General features: G+C 33.1%; 2 protein-coding genes across 5 annotated transcripts in view; one reads left to right on the top strand and one right to left on the bottom strand.

Annotated features, from left to right (window-relative positions):
* Positions 1-536: 536 nt before the first annotated feature.
* On the top strand, positions 537-7,372 carry LOC144850408 (uncharacterized). 2 transcript variants are annotated; one of them, XM_078707683.1, is made up of 14 exons: positions 537-697; positions 1,822-1,968; positions 2,382-2,618; positions 2,837-2,949; positions 3,339-3,430; positions 3,669-3,698; positions 3,859-3,954; positions 4,104-4,220; positions 4,310-4,405; positions 4,603-4,692; positions 5,129-5,239; positions 5,644-5,667; positions 5,975-5,998; positions 6,261-7,372. In XM_078707683.1, exons 1-14 carry the CDS (start codon positions 566-568, stop codon positions 6,359-6,361), a joined length of 1,410 nt encoding a protein of 469 aa, XP_078563809.1. In that variant the 5' UTR covers positions 537-565; the 3' UTR covers positions 6,362-7,372. The 2 variants fall into 2 exon arrangements, with proteins under 2 accessions (XP_078563809.1, XP_078563810.1); XM_078707684.1 differs by lacking the exon at positions 3,669-3,698 and having other exon boundaries at positions 3,339-3,434; positions 3,833-3,954.
* A 931-nt stretch (positions 7,373-8,303) lies between these two features.
* Positions 8,304-27,175, bottom strand: part of LOC144850407 (membrane-bound transcription factor site-1 protease-like) — a 41,555-nt gene continuing 22,683 nt past the window's right edge. For 2 of the 3 annotated variants that reach the window (XM_078707678.1, XM_078707679.1), the window contains 18 exons: positions 18,755-18,873; positions 18,403-18,523; positions 17,879-18,099; positions 17,666-17,782; positions 17,247-17,314; positions 16,480-16,582; positions 16,209-16,360; positions 15,910-16,074; positions 15,726-15,822; positions 15,418-15,510; positions 15,058-15,195; positions 14,657-14,829; positions 14,430-14,545; positions 13,927-14,083; positions 13,269-13,393; positions 11,694-11,909; positions 11,250-11,499; positions 8,304-10,253 (listed from right to left, as the gene is read on the bottom strand). In XM_078707678.1, coding sequence (XP_078563804.1) covers positions 9,929-10,253; positions 11,250-11,499; positions 11,694-11,909; positions 13,269-13,393; positions 13,927-14,083; positions 14,430-14,545; positions 14,657-14,829; positions 15,058-15,195; positions 15,418-15,510; positions 15,726-15,822; positions 15,910-16,074; positions 16,209-16,360; positions 16,480-16,582; positions 17,247-17,314; positions 17,666-17,782; positions 17,879-18,099; positions 18,403-18,523; positions 18,755-18,873 — 2,756 coding nt within the window. In that variant the 3' untranslated portion in view covers positions 8,304-9,928. The remainder of the gene's footprint in view (positions 10,254-11,249; positions 11,500-11,693; positions 11,910-13,268; positions 13,394-13,926; positions 14,084-14,429; positions 14,546-14,656; positions 14,830-15,057; positions 15,196-15,417; positions 15,511-15,725; positions 15,823-15,909; positions 16,075-16,208; positions 16,361-16,479; positions 16,583-17,246; positions 17,315-17,665; positions 17,783-17,878; positions 18,100-18,402; positions 18,524-18,754; positions 18,874-27,175) is intronic. The other variant, XM_078707680.1, reaches the window with a different exon arrangement.

The raw sequence follows: 27,175 nt of genomic DNA, 5'->3' as shown, positions 1-27,175 counted from the left end.
TATTGCCTTAACACGAGGATCACATGAGCTTTAATATATTTAGGCCTATTAGAAAATTAAATATGGTAATAATTTAACTAGTTACAAGTAGCAAAGAAGTCATTTAACGTCATTGACCGTGGTAGAAATAAATGAAACAAAAATAGAAAAGGAAATATTTAAGCCCTGGAAGTTATACATTTTCTGTTTAGACAATTTTATTTTCAGAACCACAGTTCTCAGAAGAAAGAAAAAGGGGTTAACGGCCACTATAAGGCCTACACTTCACTCCAATTACAGTAAAAGGGGTAAAGCAAATTGAGTAAACTATCGTGACAAATTATGACCACCCCATTTACAAAAATAACACAAGATATAAAAGAAATTGCAGAACTATAAAAATCAGTGGGAATCTAAAGTACCAATATGACGTCAGAGTAAAACGTCACACTGTTGAGGTTCTTCAAAACGGGTAGACCAATCATAACTTATCTTAGCAGTTGACTTCGACATAAAAGAAACATTATTATACCTACCTGCATCATAACGCAGGTTTTCATCTTGAAGCTAATATTAATAACGCAACATGCTAGGATTACATTTTCAAGTTTTATTTATTTGCGCTTTATGCGTTTTTGCAGAAGAAGACATTTTAGAGAAAAATCTAGCAAAAAGAAATGAAGATATACGGACAATGCTAACTGATAATGTCGAATTTGTAAGTTATTTCAAATATTATTTTATTAGTTGATCACAGTTTATACGTTTAATGCTGGTGCTTATTTTTTTTATTTAGAGTCTTGTGCTGGCTATACTATACTATAGGCATTGATTTATAAAGTGCTTTTTCCAACAAAAAAAAAAAAAACAAACCAAAGCGCTGCATATTTTTTTTATTTAGAGTCTTGTACTGGTTTAAGTAAAGACAGTTAAGAAGTAATTAAGGGAAAACGTCGAGGCTTTATTATCACTACATACAATACATAAACTACTTTTTTTATAAGGAGTAGGACTTCCTTCTCTAAGATCTTGATTTAAAACAAAGTTTAGATGATTTGATAAATGTAGCTCCTGGTGCCAACATAAAGTCATGATACTCTGAAACTTCATGCAAGCTTTATCGCTTGTAATGTTTCATCGCATGGCTTTTGTCATTAATTTGCAATTGTGGAATTAGGAAAGAGTAAATTTGTAATATTACTCTTCCTGATGGAATACAGTACAAAGGTTTCCTTACTTTGCATTTAGGGACCGCCTTTACGCTAAATTATAGAGGAAAATGAATCTGTTTTTCATACAAAATATAGTGAGTGAGAGAAGATCTACTTTTTAGATACTAATCATTACGGTATACAGTAATCCAATTAGGTAATACATAATGCATAGTCTAATTAACCTAATTTAAAACTGACCTGATAGATATATATGATTGATAATGCCATGTGACCATATTTGGTTATTGTTGAAATAAATTTAAATCATCGCTACTATTTTACTGAATGTTTACCGGTTATGAACACGAGTATTGAAGAAATGCTATTAGTTGAAGTGTCTAAATATCTAAATACAGAAGTTGGTTTAATTAGGCAAATGCCGTTGTTAACCGAGTGATTACAATATCGCCCTTTCCTTGTTTTGACTGACTTAAATGCTGATATTATGTAAAATCAAGGCAATTAGAACGAGTAGGCATATGCTATTTCCTTACATGAACTACACAGTTTGCACGGATTTTTTTCTCGGAGGACTTAATTTAATTTAATATATCATTTGTCTATCATTGTGTTTGTTTACCAATAGGATTCATATCATTTTATATCAATCATTTTATGTTTGTTCAAGGGTGACGTTGGAGGCGATGTAGTTAAGCGACGACGATCATCAAAGAAACGAAGAGGTCTATCTAGTAAAACACAACAGGCTTTGCTGAATATTCATAATAAATACAGAGCTATGGCTGATGGTCCTGCCTCAGATATGGAAGAAATGGTAATAATATGAATTTTTTCGACAACAATAAAGAACATTAATAGTAATAAAAAAAAATCACAACTAGCATTCCTAACAAACCTGCTGACATCTTACAATAAGTACAGTAATACCTTTTCTTGTTAGTTAGCCTAAAAACAATTTAATTATTCTTTCCAGACATTTTAAATGTTAAAATACATATAATATTAGAAAACGATACTACACAAAAAGCTGTGTTTTAAACGTTGGACCTACAAAATATAGTAAATCATATATGCATAATACTGAATAAAAATAACTTTAAAAAAGAATAGGATTTGATCATAAACAGTACATATTCTGTGAAGACATAAAATGATGTGGAGACCTATCGTGTATCAATTAAATATCAATCGTAGTAAATAATATGGTATTGGTAATGTATTTTACAGGTATGGGACAACTCATTAGCTGAGATGGCTCAAAAGTGGGCAGATAATTGTGTATGGGAGCACGGTAACCCACCAAATACTTCACCATACCCAACAGTTGGTCAGAATTTGGCATTTGGAACTAAAAAGATTAAAGCGGAATTATTGGCAAGTTGGTGGGTTAGGTGGGAGAAGCCTCATTGGAATCTGGCTGATAACACGTGTGCAAAGGGAAAAGTTTGTGGACATTACACACAGGTACGATACCCATTTAGGCCTACAATAATGAATTATTCATTGTTCTTTTTGCAAATAATTATTGTGAGCTACTGCATTAAAGGGACATCTTTAGAAACAAACTTCCTCTCATAGAACTATAGCCGTTGTGTTAAAACATTGTGTCCTCTAAATAGATTCAAGGAAGAACATTTATATGCAATATGGATAGATAACAATATAGACTGCTTGTTTTACAGCTAGCATGGGCCCAGAGCAAGTACGTTGGGTGTGGTGTTAATGTATGCAAGAAACTTGAAAACTCAGGAAAGAAGCAGGAAGCTAAATACTTAGTTTGCAACTATGGACCAACGTAAGGATAATCTGATCTCTTTTAATTACACCACTGTTTTTACATAATATTGAAGAATCCAGAGCTGTAGGTTGGTGGTTTAGATGCTCGGCTACTAGTATGATATTTTATTGGAAGGCCGCCTAGCCACTAGCCTTAACGGCTATGTGGCCTCTCCAGGAGACTTTTTTTCCAAACTGTCATAACAAAAAATACAGGGTTGTTGAAATTAGAGTTGTTTAGCCAGGAAACCCATTGGAAACCGTGCGGGCTTAACAAGAAGCTACGACTGCGATTATGTGCATGCGAATGTTGCAATACATTATAACACAAATAGTAGCATAGGTGTATAATAGTGTACAGGTTTGAAGGGCCCGCCATAACAAGCTATCTATTCTTATTAATTGCAGTGGAAACATACGAGGCATGCGTCCTTATAAGATCGGTGATCAGTGCTCAGAATGTGCATCGGGCAAGGGAACGTGTCGCAATGGATTATGCAGTAAGTTTTAATGCATTCAACCAAAAAAAAAAAGAGAAACAGGTCGGCAAGGACCGAAATTGTGCATTAGTGGATGCAACATAATCTACTTTAAATAATACTATAGGCCTACTACTATTCTATACATAATTTTAACATATATTTTAGTATCAGTCAAACATAAACTTATAAAGGTGTGAACTTAAAGTTGTCTCTACTAGTGTATTTACAATTACTACTTTGTATTTCTTATTTTCAGGTACATGTGATCGCTCACAAAATGACTGTGGTAAGTAACAATCATATTAGCCTATTTAAAAGAGAAAAAAAATGGTTGAGTAAATATAAAATAAGGATGGAATCTGCAAGAAAGACTACGTACCAAGACATGATTATCAGTAAGACGTCGCCAATCTAGCTTAGTTCTAGTTTATGTTTCTATTCTTTAGAGTGTGCCATCAAGAAGTGCGAGAATGGAGGTAGTTTTAACAGACGTGATTGTTCCTGCACTTGCCAAAACGGCTTCATGGGGGCTACATGCTCAGGTACTTGTATGATATTTAAAACTAAAAAAAAATAATTCTTAATTACTCTTTTTTTGGCGTTGTGTTATATGAAATAACGAAAAATATTCCATATATTCCTATTCCTATATACTCCAGTTAACTAAATAAACCAAATTTTGTTTTTATAGATACTTGCGGAAACTTTGACGACAGATGTGCTAACGGATGGCCACAGCAGTGGTGTTTCAAGAAAGATGACAATGTGCCTGTAGAATCTTTATGCCCCGCCCTTTGTGGGCTATGCCGTAAGTACAATAGGATATTCGTTTTTTATTAGCTTACACATGCAAGTTAACCTTTTTGACATAAACGTTTATGCTTTTCTATTGAACAGAATGTGAAAACACTCCTTGTGAGAACGGCGGTGTAAGAGACCCAAAGACTTGCAAATGTAAATGCAAAGCAGACTGGACTGGTAAAACTTGCTCAGGTATGTATTGTAAGCACTTAGGTTTGGTGATGAATGGAAATGATTACTAGAAAAGTCGAAACAATGACTTACCATCCAATCTAACCTCCGATGAAAAAACATAAAACCTGATCTAACTAGACAAGACCAAGAAAAGCACATTATCTCTGCCTACCTTTGATGTACAGTATTTTTACTACTTCTATTTCTTATTTTAGAATGTAATTTGGATTGTGGTAAGGGGTCTGTAAACAGGAAGACATGTCAATGTGAATGTCCAGGCGGATCGTTTGGACCGGACTGTAATGGTAAGTAAAATAGGCCCATTTAGAAACTCGTTAGAGGTTGACCAGGCCTTGCATAACTTAGTAGACCTTGTTGTAATAATTATTTTAACATATTATAACAAACTCTTAAGTTACAACAAAATAAAAAGAGGAAAGATCAATTATAGACACACAAATATATTTTTTAATGCATCTGCCTAAAGCTCTGTTTACACTAACAAACTAGTTTGATAAAAACGTGAGATGGCTCAAATAGGGTAGGTCTAGTGTTGATAACATCATTGTGTCCATATGGGCACATCACTATTTTGTCACATAAAGTTTGATAGTATAGGCAGACATTTACACAAGGGTGTATTACTATTTAAACTCTCTATACAGTTATTGTTGCTTCTGTGAACGGTCAGATTACTTTTTGATTGTTATTATGTTTTATTATATACTTTCTTTTGCTCAGGAGTGTGTGAAAATAAAGACTCGACTTGCTGGACTGGCTGGTTCCCAGACTGGTGTAATGACGAATACCCGTATGTACCTGAAAACTGTCCAGCAATGTGTTCATTGTGCGGTAAGAAAACGATAATATAAATGTGCAATCACAGGAGGATTCAAATGATCAACAAAACAACAAACAAGCAACTAACCAAAAACAATAGAAACACAATAAACAATGTAAAAGAAAATTGAATCACAGGCAACCAATAATTAGCTGCTACAGTAAACCAACAGAATACGAACAAATTGTTTCACTATTATTTTTCACCCATACGCATCCAAAAGAGAGAAACTCGCAAATTATAAGACGTATACAATATGATGTCTCATTTGAGGCTTTGTAGAAACAGTCGAGAGTTACAACATTGAACTCTGGATTGGATGACAAGAACATTACCCACAGTTCCACTCCAATATTCATGAGACAACGACTGTCTAGTCTAGTTTATAATAACCCATTTTTCCTTTCTTTCACAGATATTTCTAAACAACAGAAAACAAGTAAGTACTTAATATGTGGGTAGTGTAGGTGTAGTATGCAATACAATTCTGGTGCAAAATGTCTTAAATGCAAAACAGGGTCTACCTAGCTCATTTAAACCTTGTAATAATGTCCTATCTAATGGACTAGTCTTTGCTGTTGACCACAACATAATACCAAATAGTAGGCCTAACTCTGCTAATAACACACATCTCGTGTCCTAAGCAGGAAATGTAATCCTGTCGTGATGATACTTTCTTGCACAAGTAACGTAACATTAAACGTTTATAACGTAAAAAACATGATTGATTATTACTTTTTTTACAGAAATTTCAAAATTATCAAAAAATAGTAAGTACTGTACAGTATTATCTAACTTTTATAAAGCAGGATTGCATCTACAGTTAATGTAGGCCCTATACCTTTGAAAATTGAAAATAGATATAAGAAAAAAGATGGAATCGTATAGGTTTGCTGTTACAACTGTTTAAAAACAAAAAGAAATAAAATGAAGTTACGCTATACAAATGTACTCATCATATGATTACTAATATTACAATTACTAAATATTGTTATGCTTTTACGTTGATCATACGATTTCTTCTCTGCATAGAATGCAAGGACAGCGATGTATGCATGTTCTTCGGCAACAGTTACTGCAGCATTTCAGACTACGCCTACAACAAGTGTCCAAAGACGTGCAAAAAGTGCTGAGAAGACCAAATTGTTCTCAGGCTGAATGTTAAAAAATGTTCAAACAAGAATATTGCCATGTATTTATGGTCAAGCGAGTTTAATGTAGAGTACGGAAAACAGATCTCATTATACATGTTTCCGTAAGGATTTGTGGAATGTGTAGTTAGTACCAATGTGTATATTTTTAAAATAAATGTAATAAAGTGGACCAAAATGTCGATGGTTATTGTTGCTGAAATGGGGAAGAAAATATATTTATCAAAGCATCAAAGAACTGATTTCATTTCCAAATATAATTGTATAAGCCTAAAGAAAATGTTTATCAAAAGATTGACACAAAAGCCGTATGATAATTATTTGGTTTTTAAAAGTTCCTATTATAGGCCTAATTGTTATTCCCTGTATAGACTATAACAAAAAGTGTAATATGTACCAAAATGTGGTAGTGATTTGACATTGTGTGCATGGGCACATAACATTTTTTGTCACATACAGTTTTATAGTGTAGACAGAGCTTTAGAACATTCTATAATTTTCTTGATGCGGTAAATTTATATTGTGTATAAATCTGTATTTTAGCTATATTTAGTTTTCTGTTTATGTTTGTATAGGCCTGCTATATATTTGTATATATAGAATAAATTTCAGAGAAAATGGTTTAATTTCAAAAACGTACTAGTATGTATTTTCAAGGAAGAGTAGATCTACGGTACAATATCACACTTTGATACTAGTATAGGCTTACTGTAGTTGTTCCTAATCCCGATATTAAACCTTTGCACTTCTATTTACGGGTTGAATAAAGTAACCGACTTAGATTGTTGTAATTAGTACGATATCAAATAAGAAGGAACTAACAGATCATTATCGCCTCATCTTCGTATGATGTCATAATTAGCTCTCAAAAAATTGTTTTCGTTTATATTTGTGCAAGATTTTCACAAGTCACGGTACTTATGGGGTAATGTATTCTCTGATATGTACATTGTATGTCTTTATGATGATAACCCATTAAAATAATATGTTTGTGTATTGTACTTGATAAGTTTTGTGATGTCTGAAAAACTGTAATTAGAGAGAGAAAAGCTACTAGATTTTAAATATTGACCTATAATTAGTACAATGTGACGCAAGGTATATAAAAAAAAGTCAGGTTAGTCGGTTGACTGTTGTAAGTGTTTACAATGAACATGGAACATAATTGACAGGCGTTAATTACCCACTAACGATCGTAGAACTCGACGAAATGACTACAAAATCGATGAATACAGAAAAATAAATGAGGACCAAGTTCTATGCAACAGACACATTTATAAAAATAGACACATACTTGCTAAGAGAGGCATTACAATATGGAATCAATATCATAAATTACTCGAAAACCCTAAATGACGAAGACACACTCAAAATATGATAATCGGTCGTGAAGACGCGCGATGATAAGTCGATAATCGTCTGCCTACTGAAAATATCTAACAATCGTAGAACTCGTCGAAAAGACTACAGAAATCGATGAAAACACAAAAATAACTTTGAGTAAAAAGTGCTACAATAGACACATTTGAAAAAAGATTAATGCTTGCTAAAAGACGATATTGAAATTTATGGAACCAAATGTGCTCCTGATGATAACTAACGATTGTAGAACTCGACCAAAATCGATAAAAACACAAAAGAATAAATAAATGAGGAGCAAGTGCTATGTGACAGACACATTTTTAAAAGGTAAATGCTCCCTAAAAGAGGATTATTGATATGGAAAAAAATAGACGCGATAGACGTTCGTGTAAAAGACGCGATAGTCGTGTATAAAACGAGATAATTGTGTAAAATACGCGATGATCGTGTGGTTTTTGAAAAATTCGTTGTTCAAAAAATGTAAGAATAGATCTACGTTGAACGGTTTATCGTATTACACGACGCGGCTTTGAAATAAAAACTGTGAATTGTATAAAAAATATATATTTTTATAGCATTTAATATTTCGACAATGAAACTCAATAAATTTGTATTTTCACCAAAATTGTCATAATTGTGAATCATGTAGACCCTATAATGTAGGCCTACACAATTAAAAATAAGGAAAGAATTCACATAAAATAAAATACAAATATTCATACAAAATTACATTAAAATTAAAACCTACTAAAGGGAGGACATATTCATTTGCTGTACCTCATTACACTACAACGCCCGAATTTGCATTTTATATATTACGGTATTCATATTAAACTGTATATGAATTGTACTGTATTAATATTTATGAAAATCCAGTATTTCCTGATTAAACCAAATCAGATAACTTTTGTTAAATGGTTGATGACGTTACAGTTAATTTGTTCACTTTCCCTTGACTTGCAATCTTTCTATTTTATTGTATTGTACTTCTGCACTTCTTACAAATGTGAAATCCTTAACTATTTATTGACTTAAGTGAAAATAGAAATATCTCACTTATAGAAATATCTCACCATCATTGGATCTTTGGGTGCCTTAGTAGATTATTCTTGATATTCTTGGTACACGAAATGACGTCACTTATTCAAAAATCTAAACTATAAATTTGACATATACTGTACATTGAATTGAAAATATGAAATTGGGTAAATGAAATATATTACTAATCATAACAAATACATAATTTGTTATACACACTATTTACAAACAAAATATGAAAGCTCAAATTTAATCTGAACACATACAAACAATTGAATATAAAAAGGTTAACAAAGTATACCTTCTCCATTTTGAATAAGGTCCGAACTGGGATTCCCCTGTAGTGTAGAGACCTTAACGATATAAAATGTGTATTGAATATCATACATACAATGCAGCATCAATATTAAATCTAATCTTATTAGAAATAAAATTATTCAAGCAAAGAAATGATTGTTGTTGAAGGATTACATCCGGACTATGAAATGATGATAAAATATTCGCATTTTCTTTTTGCTTTTCATTAGACATGCGGTCAACTGTACCGATAGAAAAAATATTTTACATGCACAGTTGACTGTGAAAAGTGCGGTTCTGTGTGTAGTTTTGTAGCTGAGCTATTTAAAAAAAATTGTAATGTCAATGAATATTGAAATACACTATATATTAATTATTAATTCATTCATTCATTTTCACTGTGGTTAATCAACATTGTGTACGAGAAAAAAAAAACCTGGTTGATTTTATTATCAATATATTTCCAATAAAAAGCCTTCGTAATAGTTATTTCGATTTGCAATATGACAGACATTGTGAGACAATATTTCAATGTAATGAATATAAACATGAAACAGGAAGGCAAGACTACTGGAAAAACAATATAAATATTACCATGATCTTGAATCAATTCAACAATAGGTTTATAATTCAAGTATTAAAAAAAATATTACATAATATTTTTTTTACATACAATTTTTTAACATTATGTTCGAGAAATGAAAAACAGTATAAAAAATTTAATTCATATTGGCACATTTATCTTATAAAAGATACATTTACAAAATCCTTAAATAAATATTAAAAGAAGTAAAAAAAAAATACTAGTTATTATTTATTTACATGTATTAATTATTATTATCGAGAGTTTTATTACACACTTGGAAACTTGCCATAAAAGCGTTCTTGTAACCTAGTGAAGCGTTTCAGCCGTGGTCCTTTTCGTCGCTTTGGCCTCGTTTTCCTCTTGTGTACATGAACGAAGAAGAATACAAGTACTAATACAGTACTGAAGAATGCAATTAAAGGATAGGCATTGGAGTTGTCCAATTGGTTTGAGTGACTCATGCCTGGTGGTAGTTCCCAGTCATCGACTCTTTCAACTGCAATGCCGCTACGCTGCTGGACGTTAGGTTGTTTCACAACCATAGGCCCTGCATCCATAACAGATAGCAATTTCTGATGTTGGTATAGATTACTTGAAATACAAAAAAAAAACATTCATTTTATTTTTTAAAAAATGTTAAAAGTCTCAGGTAGGACTGCTACCCTAATAATGCATATCTGGGGTACACACACTATATGCAAATGTTCTTAGAACCGGCATGTACCTCAATAATACATATCTAGGATACACACGCTACAAGCTTGTCCTTAGAACCAGCATGTACCTTAATAATACATATCTGGGGTACGCACACTATATGCTAATGTCCTTAGAACCTGCATACCCTAATAATACATATCTGGGGTATGTACACTATATGCTAATGTCCTTACCTGCATACCAAAATAATACATATCTGGGATATGCACACTATATGCTAATGTCCTTACCTGCATACCCAAATAATACATATCTGGGATATACAACACTATATGCAAATGTTCTTAGAACCGGCATACCCTAATAATACATATCTGGGGTACATACACTATAATGTTAATGACCTTAAAATCGGCATACCCTAATAATACATATCTGGGGTACACACACTATGCTAATGACCTTACAACCTGCATACCCAAATAATACATATCTGGGGTACACACACTATGCTAATTACCTTACAACCTGCATACCAAAATAATACATATCTGGGGTACACACATTACATGCTAATGACCTTAAAATCGGCATACCCTAATAATGCATATCTGGGGTACACACACTTGTATATGCTAATTATGTCCTTAAAACCTGCATACCCAAATAATACATATCTGGGGTACACACGCTACATGCTAAAGACCTTAGAACCAGCATACCCTAATAATGCAATCTGGAGTAGACATTAATTGCTTATATCTTAAGAACCTGTTCATTCTAATACTGCATCTCTGATGTAGCACCTAACCCTAAAAAACTCTAACAATGCATCTAAGGTAGGCATGTTACGTTCTTATACCCTGTAAAGAGCTACCCTAATAAAGCAGTATGCATACCTTGTACTGTATTGTTATGGACACTTACCTTGGTGCCGATATGTTCAACGGTTCCCCTTTAGCCCAGGCCAAGTGAGGGCAAGCAGGTAGTGGCCTAGGCTTTGGCTCCCCTAAGTGGCTGTCCAGTACCTTTGAGTACCTATGCAGGTGATTGCCTTCCATGCGTTCAGGTAACTGTCCTGAAGGGGGTAGACTTATTGTTGACTCATCACTGAGATCAATTGGCAAATTACTAAAGGACGTGTATTGTAGCAACATTTCAAGCAACCAGAAACATTCTGAAGAAAATGAAATTTTAAATTATTTCATAATTAAAATTATAAATGTGTGTATACATTATGTATACATATGTGCAGAATAAACTGAACCACAAATTACTGAATAATACATTACTTAACAAAAACTTGCTCATGTGAACCTTCTGTAACATACTTTTACTGCCTGTTTTCCTTCGCATCTAACAATAATATACCTTTTTGCAAATGACTGCTGTCAACACAATTAGAATCCCCATAGAGCACAACACGTCCTGATGTAGGGTTTTGTTGGTGTAGGCCTAGAATAGGAATATCATCTTGTGTCTTGGTTTCACCTGTTAGCACCTCATGTCCTTGGTTCTTCAGGGAACGACCGATGATGAGGCCATCGCTTGGGAACTTTGCTATAGAAGTGCCTGATGCAAAGTGAGCTATAAGGAAAATGAAGAAAATATTTAGTAAATTGATATTGTTGTTTAGAGATAGATCCTCATAGAAAAATAGAATGGTTAGGGAGAGGCCTTTGCCTTTGGATACAGGTTGACAGTAGTCAATGATGATGTATGATGTATGATGATGTATGATGATGATGATGTATGATGATGATGTATGATGATGATGTTTGATGATGACGTATGATGATGATGTACAATGATGATGTATGATGATGTATGAATATGATGTATGATGATGAGTATGATGATGATGATGTATGATGATGATGTATGATGTATGTTGATGATGTATGATGTATGATGATGATGATGATGATGTTGATGATTATGATGTTGATGATTATGATGACGATGAAGCTTATAATTTAATTTAAGAGAAAGTATCAATTGATCATTTTGGGCTATTTTAAGTAAAATTACTTACAGAAATTACCCTTAACTCTTTCACTGCGTATACCCGGTACTACCGGGTATAAACAGACGTCGTTGAAATACGTATACACGGTAATACCGGGTATGGGCAAAACAATGATTTAATCGTATTTGCCTATAATATAAAGCACCCTCTATATTTGTTCGATGAACTTGAATATTTTTGCAAGTCATTAAAAAATGTTTCCAGCAAAAAAAAACGGCCCTCTATAGTTGTATTATCGTCTTGAAAATCGTGCGCCCTCTATAGTTATATTATATATAGTATAGTATATATAATAGTATTCTATCTTGGAAAGTTGTTTTGAGTAGCGTAATGGCGGCCATTTTGAAAGTAACCAAAATTTACCAGCCCCAATAGGGCAACATTGTGTTTATCACAACACACAAAAAAAAAAATTCTGAAACAATAGCTGGTTTTTGTACTATAGTGAATTTTTGGAAAATGTCATTATTTTCACGATTTTGCCCCAAAACTTTGATTTGTGCATAATTTTTATAAAACAATCAAAATAATTCAATTTTTTTTTATATTTTTATTTGTTATACATATCTTCATCAATATCCAGTTGGAAAAACATATTCCATAAGAATTTCTTATAGAAAATATAGTTTTTATTATTGATTCGATAAAAAACACGAAATCCAAAATACATGTAATGACGTCACATGACGTCATCAATATGCAAATGACTTTTTTTTTTATACCTAACTGTAGACTAACCCTTTGCCCATCACACACCACAAAAATAATTACACAATTATCTCAATTAGTATTTTTTTGCAATTTATTAAAATACCTTATGTTTTTCTTAAATATATATTACGCACAGAGGTGGGAATAATGCTCCGCAGTGAAAGGGTTAACAGTTTAGATTTGTTACGATAATAAGAAACACTTACTTTGGTGGTCTCCAATTGAATACATTCCTTCATACACATTATCACTGAAGGCCATTCCTAACGGAGCTAACAGATCATTCAAGGCAGGAATGTTGCTACCACCTGTATCCGGCATCCACCATTGCCTAAAAATAATCAGGTGAACATTAGAAAGGTCAAACACTGTTTGATCCAAGCAAGGCTAAGTTTTGGAGATCAAAGGGTTTATTTGTGGCTGCGACACAATCAGTTCCACACCCTTTAAAAGATACCATGCGCCAGAGAGAATATGTACATAGTATACAGTACTGTTGGTATTTGTCGCAGCCAGACATAAGATCAAAAGACTGTTACGAGTTCGTATATTGGCAAGGCGAGCTCAGTGTCCTGTTGTTAGATTGCCTTGGTTTTATCCAACAGCTACAACTGTGTAACATGTATTCCTATTGTGATATTATTATTATTACTTTAATATGTTCACTTCATTCAAAAGGACTTGACTGGTACACACAAAGTGTGAACGTACAGTTATGAAAGTACAATGAAAATAAACGTTTTCTTGCTGTAAAATACAAACTACTACTAACAAAGTTATTTTAGTGAAAAATATGACAAATATTCCTAATTTCCCAATTTGCTTAAAATATAATTTGAAAATAAGTTTGGTAAATAGACTTACCTTGTATTTTCATCATAAAATTTAACTTTTTTCATAACAGATACATTGTACCAGTCTGCCAATACTACGACTGATAAGCCATTCTCAACATCACGTCTTAATTTAGTTATTTCTTCTGGAAAGTATTCTTCCTCTGCGTCTGCTATCAGTAATGTACCTAAAATTGAAATATACACATAATGAATCTACTATTAATTTGCAGAATGAATGTGTAAATCATACTCTATTGAGACGGCGTCCTGTAACAATACGATAGTCAATCAAAACGGCTTTCTTCATTTCGAGGATGATTGTCTGTTCCATCGAAAAACTCTGTATGGTTTCTAGCCAATTCTGGCCTTGGCCAGTTCTTTGGCACTCAGTTTTAGCCATACAAACAGCCCAATCTAACTTCAGAATTGACTGAAGTGTATAAAAACAGTGGTATACTATCAATTTTATATGTTAATATGGAAGACACAGAGGGGAATAAATGAATGAAAGTTTCATTATTTACTACCTACCATATTGCTTTGCATCAAAACATGTGAATGGCTTTCCAAGAACCTCAACAAAGAAGCCTGCATTGCGTAAATGTACGTACATATCTTTAAAATTTGTGTGTATATGATCACCATTCCTATAAAATACAACATAGAATCAGTAATCATTGTCGTATGTATATTCATTACTGTATGTATATTCATTACATGTTTAGTTATAGTTATATACTTTAGACAGACTGACTTACCAATCTAATGGATCATTTTTCATTCGTAGATTGTCCCGTGGGAAGTATCCAGGAGGGTATCTGAGATTGTGATACTGATCCCAGAGTATCCTTCGGCTTCGTGGAGGTGTTGGCACTATCTTAACCTTTATTGGCAATTTCAAACGAGACTGTCTGGGAGCATCTTCACCATTCTGGAAAGAAAAAAAAAATATTTTGAAGAAAAATAGAGTGTAAAATTGCTTTTTACTAAATTCGTATATGTCTAGCAGGGGTGACAGTGACGGAATCATTTCAGTCTCTATGTTAAAATTACCATTTACAAAAATAAGATTTATATTTTTATACATATATAATTATATAAAAAAGAAAACTAAAAACACTTCTCAACTTATATTACCAATCTTGGACGAATACAGTACCTGAGGTGGAGACTCGACAGTGAGGGTAATCCTACCCTGTGCAATGCCTCCCCAGCCAGCAGCATCCTTTGAAACAGTCAAAGATACAGCAAGAAAGCCAGACCATGGCCACAGTAGTGATGAATGGGATATAGCAACCTACAAGACAGAATATCATTCATCATCTGTTTCATAGCACACACAAAATATTCTAAAAGTAAGTTTGTATGCAAATTTATCTGCTGTTTCCATCATGAATCAATCTCGAAAGATAGGTCATTAAAAAAGTAAGAAAGCTTAGTAAAGTAAAGCTGTAAACTAACCCTTGTATAATAGCCAATAGCTAATACTGTATATATAATAATATATCTGAAAACTTACTTCGATGTAGTTGCCATTTTGGGGTGTATACGGATGCCAAACAGGCTTGTCGATGATCCGTCCAGAAACTCCCATACCATTCAAAATAGTCACCTGGAAATTGAATAAATAAATTGAATAAAATAATAGTTGTTATTATAGTAAATATTTATGTGAAGGGAAGTTTCCTCAGATGTTGGGAGGTTGAAATCGGTTCCGTTCACTTAGGGCAGTGGGCGGAACAAAGTAGGTGTATCAATTAACAGCATTTGAAAGTAGGCTTTAAAGTAGCCAGGATTTAATATTCAAAAAATCTAAATCTTACTTACATTAACAACTGATGGCATGCCTCCATGGTAGATAGGTTGCGAGCAGTAAGGCCACATGTACGGACACTCAGTGAAATCAATGTAGCTTGGACTTAAACTGAAAGAAAAACACTAAATAATAACCAAGGTAATGTATTTTGAGAATTACAATCTACCAATATATATGATTGATATACAACTTTACCTTGCTTGCGGTTTGTAATTGCTAAGTATCTGGTGGGCTCGTACAAGATCTAATTTGCCCATGCCTTGTTCAAAGATGTTAGCTGTTGGGAGACGTCTGGCCGATGCCATGAGGGCCTGCTTCATACTAGCCGGATTCAATACGTTGCCTTTTTCAATAACAGCACTAGAAATGTAAAAAAACTTTGTCACCAAAAACTTCCAAAATGTTAAGTTTTCAAAGTGATACTTTGAATAATTTGTAAATAAGATAAAAAGACAACTGACACAAAACAGTAATAACTGTTTTAATATACTTACCTTGCAAGCAGTGTGACGGCGCCTGCTACTACTGGTGAGGCAACAGATGTACCCGACAATGTACGGCAACCACTCTTGAGACCAGAGCCACGTACTGCAGAACCGTAGGTAACAATGTCTGGTTTCACACGACCATAACCGCCTGGTAGTTCCTGAATCATAATTATAAGAAAAGTTAATATGAGGCTTTTCCAATGATGCTTCGTTAAAGGTGTTTCACACTGTGATAGTATTAAGTAAATAATTATGCTCTTCTGTTTTGTTTACTTACCCAGGTTGTCATTCCTCTTGATGAGAACTTTGCTATACTATCCTCAAAATTGATACCACCAACACCAATCACATCCATCTGATCTGCTGGGTTGTTAAGGGTGCTGTCAAAGTAATGAATGTAACAAATATTTTTTTTTTTTTTTTTCTAATTTTGTATACATTTGTAAACACATAAAACATTATCCATGAAGTTTGTGAACACAGTGCGAGTAATTCTTTACCAAGTAAGTAACAATGTCATTAAAAAATGATATAAACAGCTTTTAAAGAATGGTATATAAAAATATTCGGTTACGGTTTTTCTAATATATACAGAAATATTTCAAACCAAAAAAAAAACACAATAGAACCACTATTATGGGACCTTGGGGACAAGAATAAGTTTTGCCCGTATGATTAAAACATTTATGTCATCTTGCTGGTTTCTAGGACATAGGGCTGTACCAATGGGAGGATTCTACTGTATTAGATTTGTTAATGACATTTTTAAATAAGCTTGACTTGAACTGTATATCACTTTATTGGCATTGTTTCAGAACTGTACAGTTGTATCCCATGGGCATCACAGATAATTTAATTTAAACACAAATATACCATTGATTACAATTGGTGCACAGACAGTGTAATTTAAAATTATTTATATGTTTTAAATAGATAATAATGAAAAAGAAATTACTTGGTCCAATGCCAAGGTGATATAAAGTCAAAGAGTCAGCACATGCCTTAATATTAGCTTGAAACTGAATAATAATATGGAAGTCTTACCCATACAAAGGGCCATCATTTCCAATAGCGGACACCATAATAACATTATTTGCTGTAAGTTCCCATACCTTGAACAAGAAAAACCACAACAATAGTTATAATAAAACAAATGTACAATATAATTATTATTTAAGTATCAATTAAAATGTTATTTGGGAAATGAAGCATGTACTATATTAGTTAGCAATTTAAAAATTATTCATTGCATTCAATCTCTTTAGATCTTTCTGGATATTTCAGTTACTCAAATACCAGACAAAACATTTGGCACCAGCTCAGAGGTGTGCAGTTTTGGGAGAGTTGACTGTATAAATAATTAGTATTGTTATGATATATTGCATTATATTTATGTACTATACAAAAACATCTTAAGATAGATTTTAATATATTTTATGGAAAAAATTTAAAACATTATTCACCTTGTCAACAAATGGATGGTCCATAAAATCTGGTCCTCCTATACTTAAATTTAGAACATTGATTTTCTTTAATATGGCGTAATTAAATGCATCCAAGAACCATGATGTATACGAAACCTACAATGAAAAATAGAGAAAAATCAAAGCTCAAATATCCCACTATAGGGTTTAAACCAGTGCTGATTCACATCTTTCTTTTTGTTTAAACCTTACCTGGTTGTTTGTGAAGACTCTAAAAATAAAGAGATCAGCATCAGGAGCGAACCCAAGACACTCTTTATTACTGCTGATGACACCAGCTACAAATGTACCATGACCCAAACCATCATTCAATGTTTTCTCATTGGTCCAGTTTGTTCTTTCTTTTACTTTTTTAAAATGCGGATGATTTTCAGCCAGTCCAGTATCGAACACAGCTACCTTTACACCTTTGCCTGTAGAAAATAATGAGGTTACTTTTAGGATATTTGAATATATTTCACTATGCAAAAATACATGTACAGTTTTCATAGAATTATAGCATATAATGTAATAATAACTCAAAACAGTAATGACATGACAAAACAGAGTGAATACTACAGGTTAAATTCAAACATTTTTAAATAGTAAAACCTATCTAACTATGCCTAAAAGTTGGTTGGTCTTCAGCTTATTAAGATACTTTCAAAACCTACTTAAGTCTATATTAAAACAATCTGACGGAATAGTTCAAATTCAAAGTTTTAAATATAGTTTACCCGAATAGCCAAGATTCCAAAGAACATCAGCATGCAATGCTCCAGTGATTTGCCTTGGAAGCGCCCTCAAGAGTCTACGACTCGAATGCCGGTTGTTTCCATGCCAGAATCCACTAGTGCTCTAGAGAAAAAAAAGAGAATAAGATAACACAGTAATATAAACAAAAACTACAAATACCCTAAAAAAATGACAGGAGCCTGCCTGAGTAATACACATAAGTTAATTTAAGCTTAACACTTCAATAAGTAATAGATGGAATAAGAATGTTTTCATTTGGATATAAATAAACCTTTCATTCACTTCAAACAAAGTATAATATTTTTTATTTAAAGAAACATAAAAAAAGCCTACCAAAGCTAAACTGGTTCGTTTGAGGGGACGAGATGAACGCCAATTTTGTGACCAACATCCTTCTAAACATGGCTTTCCTTTGATTGCTTGTAAATCTTCATCTTCATCTGTAACATCTTCTACATCAAAAGATAGCAATATTAATAATGAACTAGAATTTAATTCGTCACTTTGACGAATTATAGGTGATCATTTTTATCATTTTAATGAAATTAACACTTTTTAAACATGCATGTACGTTAACATACGATCGTAAAAAGTTGATGTACGCCATCCTATGACATGATGCATACGCTTATAGTGCTGAGTTGTGCCTATTATATGCCATATACAATATGTACAGTATATACTGTATATCTATATAAGTGTGTAGCATAGGTGAAATTACGGGACACACATCATGTTCTAATTTTTGGTATGATGGAATTATCAAAATAAACTCAAAGATGACAATTTCGAAAGATAATGAATTGAGCAAATAATAAGAATTGGAAGAGAATCTGGCACGTAGAAGCGCTGTGCGCGCTCTTTGAAATTTGTATAACTTTGACGAAAAAGATGAAAAAACTACTTTTTAACTTCATCTGGCCATATGTTAACGTCACAACATCCGATAGGCTTGGTTTTTATATGAATATTTCATCAGCTTTCATAATAAATTATAATCATCAAGGTAACCTTCAATTCTGAAGAGCTGTAAGATATTCAAATTTACGGCAAAGGTGAAATTACACGACCTACGTTATTCAAGTTTTTACGCGTGATGACGTCATCAAATTGAAACCACTGACAACTTATGAGAAAGATACATAATTAAGCAAGCACACAATGAAATTTGTGAGAAAATCGAGCTCAAATAGCGGAGATGCGCTCTATTGAATGTGATAACCTACACAAAACGGAAAAAAATCCTAATTTTTAAATTCAAGTGGCCATTTGATGACGTAATACCATTTTGTACGTCTAATGTGTATATACATTTATATCTACAACTCAATGGCTTCCCGAATAAGTTAAAAAACTTAGGGGTCATCGTGCATTCTGAAGAATTATTTTCATTTTAAAAATGCCTTATTTATCATCATTTTCAGCACTTTTATGCAATTAATGTGCGCATTTGGTCATTTTTAACATGCTCGTATAGCGTTATTTTAAGTCGGAACGGACTCAAATTTGGTGAATGTACTAAGGATGGTGAGTAGAATGCGATTTCTACAAAAAATTCGTATTTTTACGCTTTTTAAGAATTGCGCGCGCAAAAACGCATTTTTGCGCAGTAATTTTTTGAAACACGCAAATAGCCTAATTCATGCTCTAAATTGATCAAAACTTAATTTTGAGCTTTTTAAATTTTTAACGCGTGATTTCACGCGTATGACCCTACGTGCGCGTGCCTTTTATTGATTAATATATTTACCTTTTACCTGAAGTTTACGTATTGTGAATTTTATTGATATGTGATAAAGAGTTATGGCGATATGATTGATAATGTGATTTAACAAAATGGCGTATAAATGACGTCACGGTTGAGTGATCACGCTGAAAAGCTTATTAGGATTAAGTTACAGTATTTGAAAGATATTGTGAAAATTTTGTCATCTTCAACATTCAACTTTTTGAGATAATTGTTACACAAAATCTGTACAGAGAGAAATAAAGAACTAGACATGTAACTCGTCACTTTGACGAGTTTGGTTTTCCGCCGCGCAAGTGGTGCAACATGAACGTGTAACGACGTACCTTTTAACATTAAGGGATAGGTTGAGGACAAAAGGAAGTGTTCACGTTGGCATTATGACCTGAACTGAAGAATATGATATGTTGTTATTGCTGAATTCTATTATTTCGATTCATATATAGTATACACAGTATAATCTGTATCCATATCACACAGTGTAGAATAGGTGAAATTACGGGACCCGCTATTTATTGCAAATTTTAACATGTTGACGGTTTTAAAATGAAATGCGAAGGTAGCAATTTCGGAAGGAAATTATCTCAGCAACAACATATTAACGTCTAGAAGAAATTTGAATACGTGAAATATTGATGCGCGCTCTTTTAAATGTAATGAATTATGACGCAAAAGATGAAAATACGACTTTTTTCATTTAACTGGCCATATGATGACGTCACAACATCCGATTGGCAAAATTTTCACATGATTTCGTATCTACAATCCAATAGCTTCCATAAAACGTTTTAACCATGATTATCAAATTTTATTCTTACGAGCTATAACAGATTAAAATTTACTGTAAAGATGAAATTAATGCCACACGTAATTTAAATTTTTAGGAATGATGACGTCAAAAAAATTAAAATATTTCTAATTCATGCGAAAGACAGTTGATTGACCTAGACAATATCAAAATTTGGGTGAAAATGGAAAACGGATAAGTGGAGATGCGCTCTATTAAATGTGATGAGCTATGACGAAAGATACAAAAATCCTAAATTTTATATTAGCGTGGCCATACGATGACGTCACAATGTCCGGTTAGCCATATTAATACATGATCCGATATCTACAACTCATTAACTTCCAGAAAATGTCATCCACAAAAAGTTGACCGTGCAGTTTAGAAATTACGACTGTTTAAAAAAAGGCATAATTTTGACGAATTTTTTAACTTTTTCAACAAAAACTCGCGCAAATTGTCCAATTCCACGTGCTCGTATGACGTTACTTTAAGTCGAAATTGTTTAAAAGTTGGTAAAATTACTAGAAAAGGCTGGAAAAACATAAATCACGCGAAAAAAATATGTTTTTAATGCTACGTGCGCACCGCACACGTAAAAATTTGCGCACGCGTGGGAATTTTTTACATGCTTAAAACGACATGAAACGCGTAGAAAATTGATTAGAAATTAATTTTGCGCATTTTGAAATTTTAAATGCGCGTGCGCGCGTAACTTTGTGTAAAACACGCAATTTTTGTTCAACAGAAAGTTAGCGCATGATATAAATTAAACTTGTGCAAAGTTTCAATTTAAAATGTTATTTGGTTTTTGACCTATGTTAAATACGAGAAAATCGTTAAATCGCGCGTACGTCACGTTGCGCAATTGTAAGCATCATGAAAAGCTTCGCTTGACGACGTTACATAAATGTCAAAATGTCAACATAGTTAAAAAAATGTTATGTTTGCAAGTTTTAGAGAAAAGCGTTACACAAAAATCATACAGAAAGAAAGAAGATGAAACTAGACTTGAACTCGTCACTTTGACGAGTTAGTTATCCGCACCACAGACGTGTCTTAAAAAATACGCATAGAAAAAAGATTTTATGCTATATTGTGATTGATATTCTAACCTATAACATGTTATAGGTTAGCAGATTTCTAATAGAGGTGAAATGGCTCTGATAGCAGCAAATTATTGTTTGCCGCCCTCTATCATTTAAAAAGCATTACAAATTGCCTACAGCATTTATGGTACTTTTGCGACGATTGCATTTGCATGCCATAGAGAACAACAACGTGGTTACATCTCCATGTTGGTTTTTTATTATTGCCTAGCAATTTTATATCGTTATAACGAATATTATTAATATATTAAAAAAATTTGAAACATATTTTGTTTAAATATAATAGTAAGAAATAGGTAAGATATTTTTTGTTTAATTTGGATTGTTTATTTGTAATATTGAATTGTTTTTGTGTTTGCCATCAAAATGAAATGGCCTAGGCCCTAGCTAGGCCTAGGCCTAGCCTAGCTAGCCTAGGGCCGGCTAGCTAGCTGTCGTCCCGGATTCCCTCCCAGGAGGCCTAGGTTTAGTAGTAGTACAGTACTGTAGTAGTAGTAGTAGTAGTAGTAGTAGTAGTAGTAGGAGGCAAAAGCATAATGGCGCTAGTTGCCTTGGGCTTATATATTAACTCCAAATTTGTTAAACAACTTTATCCTGAATATTATTCATGACCATGACTTATAATTAGTACTTTTATGATGAAGAATCACATAAATTAAATAATAAAAAGTAACAAATAGGTGTGGTAGTCAGGATAAAGTTAGTTAACAAATTTGCAGTCAAAATACAAGTCAGGTGTGAAAAGGAACTAACATCAGCATAATAAATATAGCCTAGTACTAGAGGTCCTAGCTAGCTGAGCCTCCTACTTAGCAAGATTTTCTTCTATGCCTACTACCCTTGCCTAGGCCTAGTTTTTAGTTGTATAAGTTCTTCAAGAAACAACGACTCGTTGAACGAGCTTACAATAGTATGTAGCCTAGGTTTAGGGTAGTCGTAGTGTAGGTCGGCGAAGTTCCCTTTCGCACCTGTCTTATGTCATTGTCACAAATATTGTGGCTGTTTTGATCACAATTTGTATTGATTTTTATAATAATATTATATTTTTGTCTTGTAGCTGTTGGATCAGATACACAATAGTGTATTAACCAAGTTTACTTGTTGTCAACTGCTTTTGTGAGTGTTTGTAGAATATGATTTGCTAGTCTTAAATTTGTATTGTCCCCCAAAAATATGTAAAATTTAGATAAATTAAATCGGACTTTAAATAGGTTATTTTGTAGTTTTAGTTAATCACTTGCGTAGAAACGAAATCAAAACAAGAATGTTTTCATTAGGCTCCATAAAATTTGTTATAAATTTATTATTTTATCACCCCCGAGCACATCACTTTTGGAAAATTCCAGGATATTTTTTTTGATGCAATAAGTTAAGGATCGTCTCAATGAGACTTCAATAGCATATTCATCGCTATGTGATGTGTGGTTAACACAACATGGAATTTAGCATTGCATGGGGCTAGACCTAGTTTGCAAGGCTAACTTATTTAGGGCTAGGCCAACAGCATGCTTAGTGAAATTTCTATTTTTAGAAATTGTCGAGACTTAGCAGCAAACACCCGTGGGTGGAGAGGAAAAAAATACCTTTCTCTCTCATCAGTTTTGAGGTGGGGATTGATTGATTGATTTTATTTGATATTCATACATAAAAGTTAAAATATACAATGTATAAAAAGAATACCTGGATAACCCATTAAGTCGACAAAAAAGTAAACTTATTTCCAATGGGGTCCAATCCGTAATGACTGAAAAGTGAGTGGTTGGGCCTAGTACAATTATCGTTAAGTGTGACTCAGTAAAAATGAAAAAACAAGAAAATACATACAAGACAAGAAAACATCAAAAAAACAATATTAAAAATAGCTTAATTAAACTGAAATACCAAGCTGTTCATTATTAAAAAATTCTTTAAGTTTTATTTTGAAGGTTGCATTATTTTGTATTGATTTGAGTGAATTGGGGAGCCTGTTCCAGTCACGGATACCTAAGAAATAAAAAGTCGTATCATTAACGCCAGTAGCCTTAGGAGTGACAAAATTAAATGTTGTACCCCTGGTGAAATGGTTGTGATGATCAGAAATTAACAAAAAGTTATCCTTAAGGAAAGAAGGCGTATTAAAGTTATAACGAATTTTGTGAACATAATTTAATCTTAAAAACTTATTTCTGAGGCTGACATTAAGAAACCCAAGATCGGAAAGCTCTTTGGCACCTATGTGAGACCTCGGACCAACATTTAAAATGAAACGTGCCATCTTGTTTTGGGCAGTTTGTAATTTATGTTTAAGATTCTTATTGACACCGCCGTACCATGCCGAGGCAGAATAGTCAAATGTACATTGTATTAAAGCAGTGCTTAATAGTTTACGACATTTTTTATTCAAGCACGAACTTTGCCTATGTAAAAACTTCAACCTTGACTTAACTTTACTGATAACACTAGTTGCAATGATATCACATGATACATATTGGTCTAAATCAATACCCAAATATTTAACTTGCTTAGTACTTTTGATTCTACGGCCCATTAATTCTACAGAAAACTCTTTTACTTTGTTAAGCTTCGCTCTGCTACCAAAGATAATACTTTCGGTTTTGCCAACATGTAAAGATAATTTGTTTTCAGTTAACCAGTCCTGGCACTTAGCTAGGACAGTACTTAATTTATGAGCGATTTTGGTGGCATCGTGATGAGAATACAGAATCGTAGAATCATCAGCATAAAGCAATAATTGAACATCAGAATCAATACAAGAAGCAATATCATTTAAATAACATAGAAAAAGAATAGGGCCCAAGATGCTACCTTGCGGTACACCATGAGTAACTATAAGAGGTTCAGAGCAGGTACCATTCACACTGACAACTTGTGTGCGGTTAGCGAGATAAGATTGAAACCAGTCAGTACACTTAAAACCCATGCATTTTAGCTTGTTAATTAAAATCACATGATCGACGGTATCGAAAGCTTTTTGTAAGTCAATTAGAACCATTCCAGTAAGAAGGCCTTTGGACTTATTGTTTTTTAAACCGTCGATGAGATTTATGAGGTTGCTTTCAGTTGAATGGGCCTGCCGAAAACCGGATTGATAGGCATAAAGTATATTATTTTTGGAAAGATACCTTTCAACTTGTATAGCTACAGATTTTTCAAGAATCTTGGATACCGTAGGCAGAATACTAATCGGCCGATAATTCTCAACATTTGTTCTAGTATTTTTCTTAAATAGAGGGGTAACTTTAGCAGTTTTAAGATCATGAGGAAAACAATTAGTTTTAAACGAAAGGTTAATGATATGAGCTATCGGTTCAGCCAAGATTATCGCACCGTCACGTAAGAATCTTGAGGGAATATTATCTAGACCGACGCTTTTGTTTACATTTAGGCTTTCGAGTTGAGTTTTAACAAATTCTATGGTAACAGGCTCTAGCTTAAACATTTTTCCTTTTAATTTCACGTAGTATTTAAGAAGATCGTTAGTGGACATGGTGAAAAAACCTATGCATTTTGGGAGTTTTTTGACGAGTGTTGACGCAACATTCGTGAAAAACTCATTAAAACGAGAGGCAACGCCTTTTGGACAGAAAGTTTGTTTACCATTGTCATCGAGAACGATTTTAGTGTTTGTTTTACATTTCTTCTCGTATCCGAGCTGTTTGAGGGTTTTCCATAATTTTTTAGGGTTGTCTTTATTTTCATCAATCTTATTGAGAAAATAATTAGATTTAGCTTTTTTGATCAGCCGCTGAGCTTTGTTCCTAGAGGCACAATAATATTTGTATATATCTAGATTAGATTTATCTTTCTTGAATTGTTTTAAAAGTGTGTCTCTTACTTTGATTTCATCGGCAATTTCGGAGGTAAACCAGGGTGCTATGTTTTGTTTAAGTCTAACTTTTTTTATTGGCGCTATTGAGTCGATCACCTTAATGATGATATCTTTAAGAGTTAACCACGCGATATTTACATCGACATTATTAGTGACAACAGACCAATCGATATCGTTAAGTGTTTCAAGATAGTTATTTACATTATAGTTTTTTAAAGATCGTAATTTTGCGGAGTTGTGTTCATTTTTATGAACATGAGACTTAGGTATTTTTCTAGTGCAATAAATAAGAAAAGGGTAGGATAGGGTAATAAAATAATAAACACATTTTTATGGGGCCTTCTTAATGAAATTACAAAATAAATGGTTGAATTCAACCAAAAACCCAGTGGGTGTCTTCCAATTTGGTTATTCTTTGCTGAAATGTACAGTTTTTTCTAGAAAATAGTTGTTTGTCTCTCCAAATAAGAATGGTTTTGTACAAAGTTGGAAATTGTTGAAGAAAATAAAACTTGATAATGATAGGATGCATGGGTCTCTCCTCTGTCTCCCTTTCCATTCCTCCTCCTTTTATAGATGTTGAAGTGTTAATTAAATTAGACTACACAAGAAATGCAAGATGAAACCCTATATGTTAATGATGTTGAAATTGAAATTTGTGTTTTTTTTAGATTTGACAACAGTCAACAACTGTCAAAAGAAGTTTTTGTTAGAAAACTATAAAAGTCCACTTGTTGTCAGCTGCTTTTGTAAGTGTTTGTAGAATATGATGTGCTAGTATTAAATATGTATAGAGTATCACGTTCCGACGTCACAATACCACGTGACATCTCCTTATTACTAGGTAACAACCCAAGCATTCACAGATTTTGTTTGGGTCTGAGCACACTGCTATTTCTCTATGTTAGGATGCATTGCACCTCATTTTCAACCGAAAGTTACTTCCAAATCTTCATTACTTTACAAAATGTTTAGCTTGTAAATAAAAGTTAGTCACTTAATAATATGTTGTGTGTTATTGTGACGACAGCAACGTGATACTCTATTGTCCCCCAAAAACATGCAAAATTGAGATAAATTAAATCAGACCTTGAATAGGTTATTTTGTAGTTTTAATATAAATCGAAAACAATAATGTTTTCATTTATGAAATGACAAAATAAATAGTTAAATTCAATCAAAAATCAACTGGCTGGCATCCAATTTGTCAGGAAAATAATTGTTTTTCTCTAAATAATAATAATTTTGTACAAAGCTGGAAATTGGACAGGATGCATGGGTC

Source organism: Antedon bifida, chromosome 8 (assembly GCF_963402885.1).
Source record: "Antedon bifida chromosome 8, ecAntBifi1.1, whole genome shotgun sequence".
NCBI lineage: Eukaryota > Metazoa > Echinodermata > Crinoidea > Comatulida > Antedonidae > Antedon > Antedon bifida.
The sequence above is the reverse complement of the archived record's forward strand: the minus strand, read 5'-3'. Positions and strand labels throughout refer to the sequence as shown.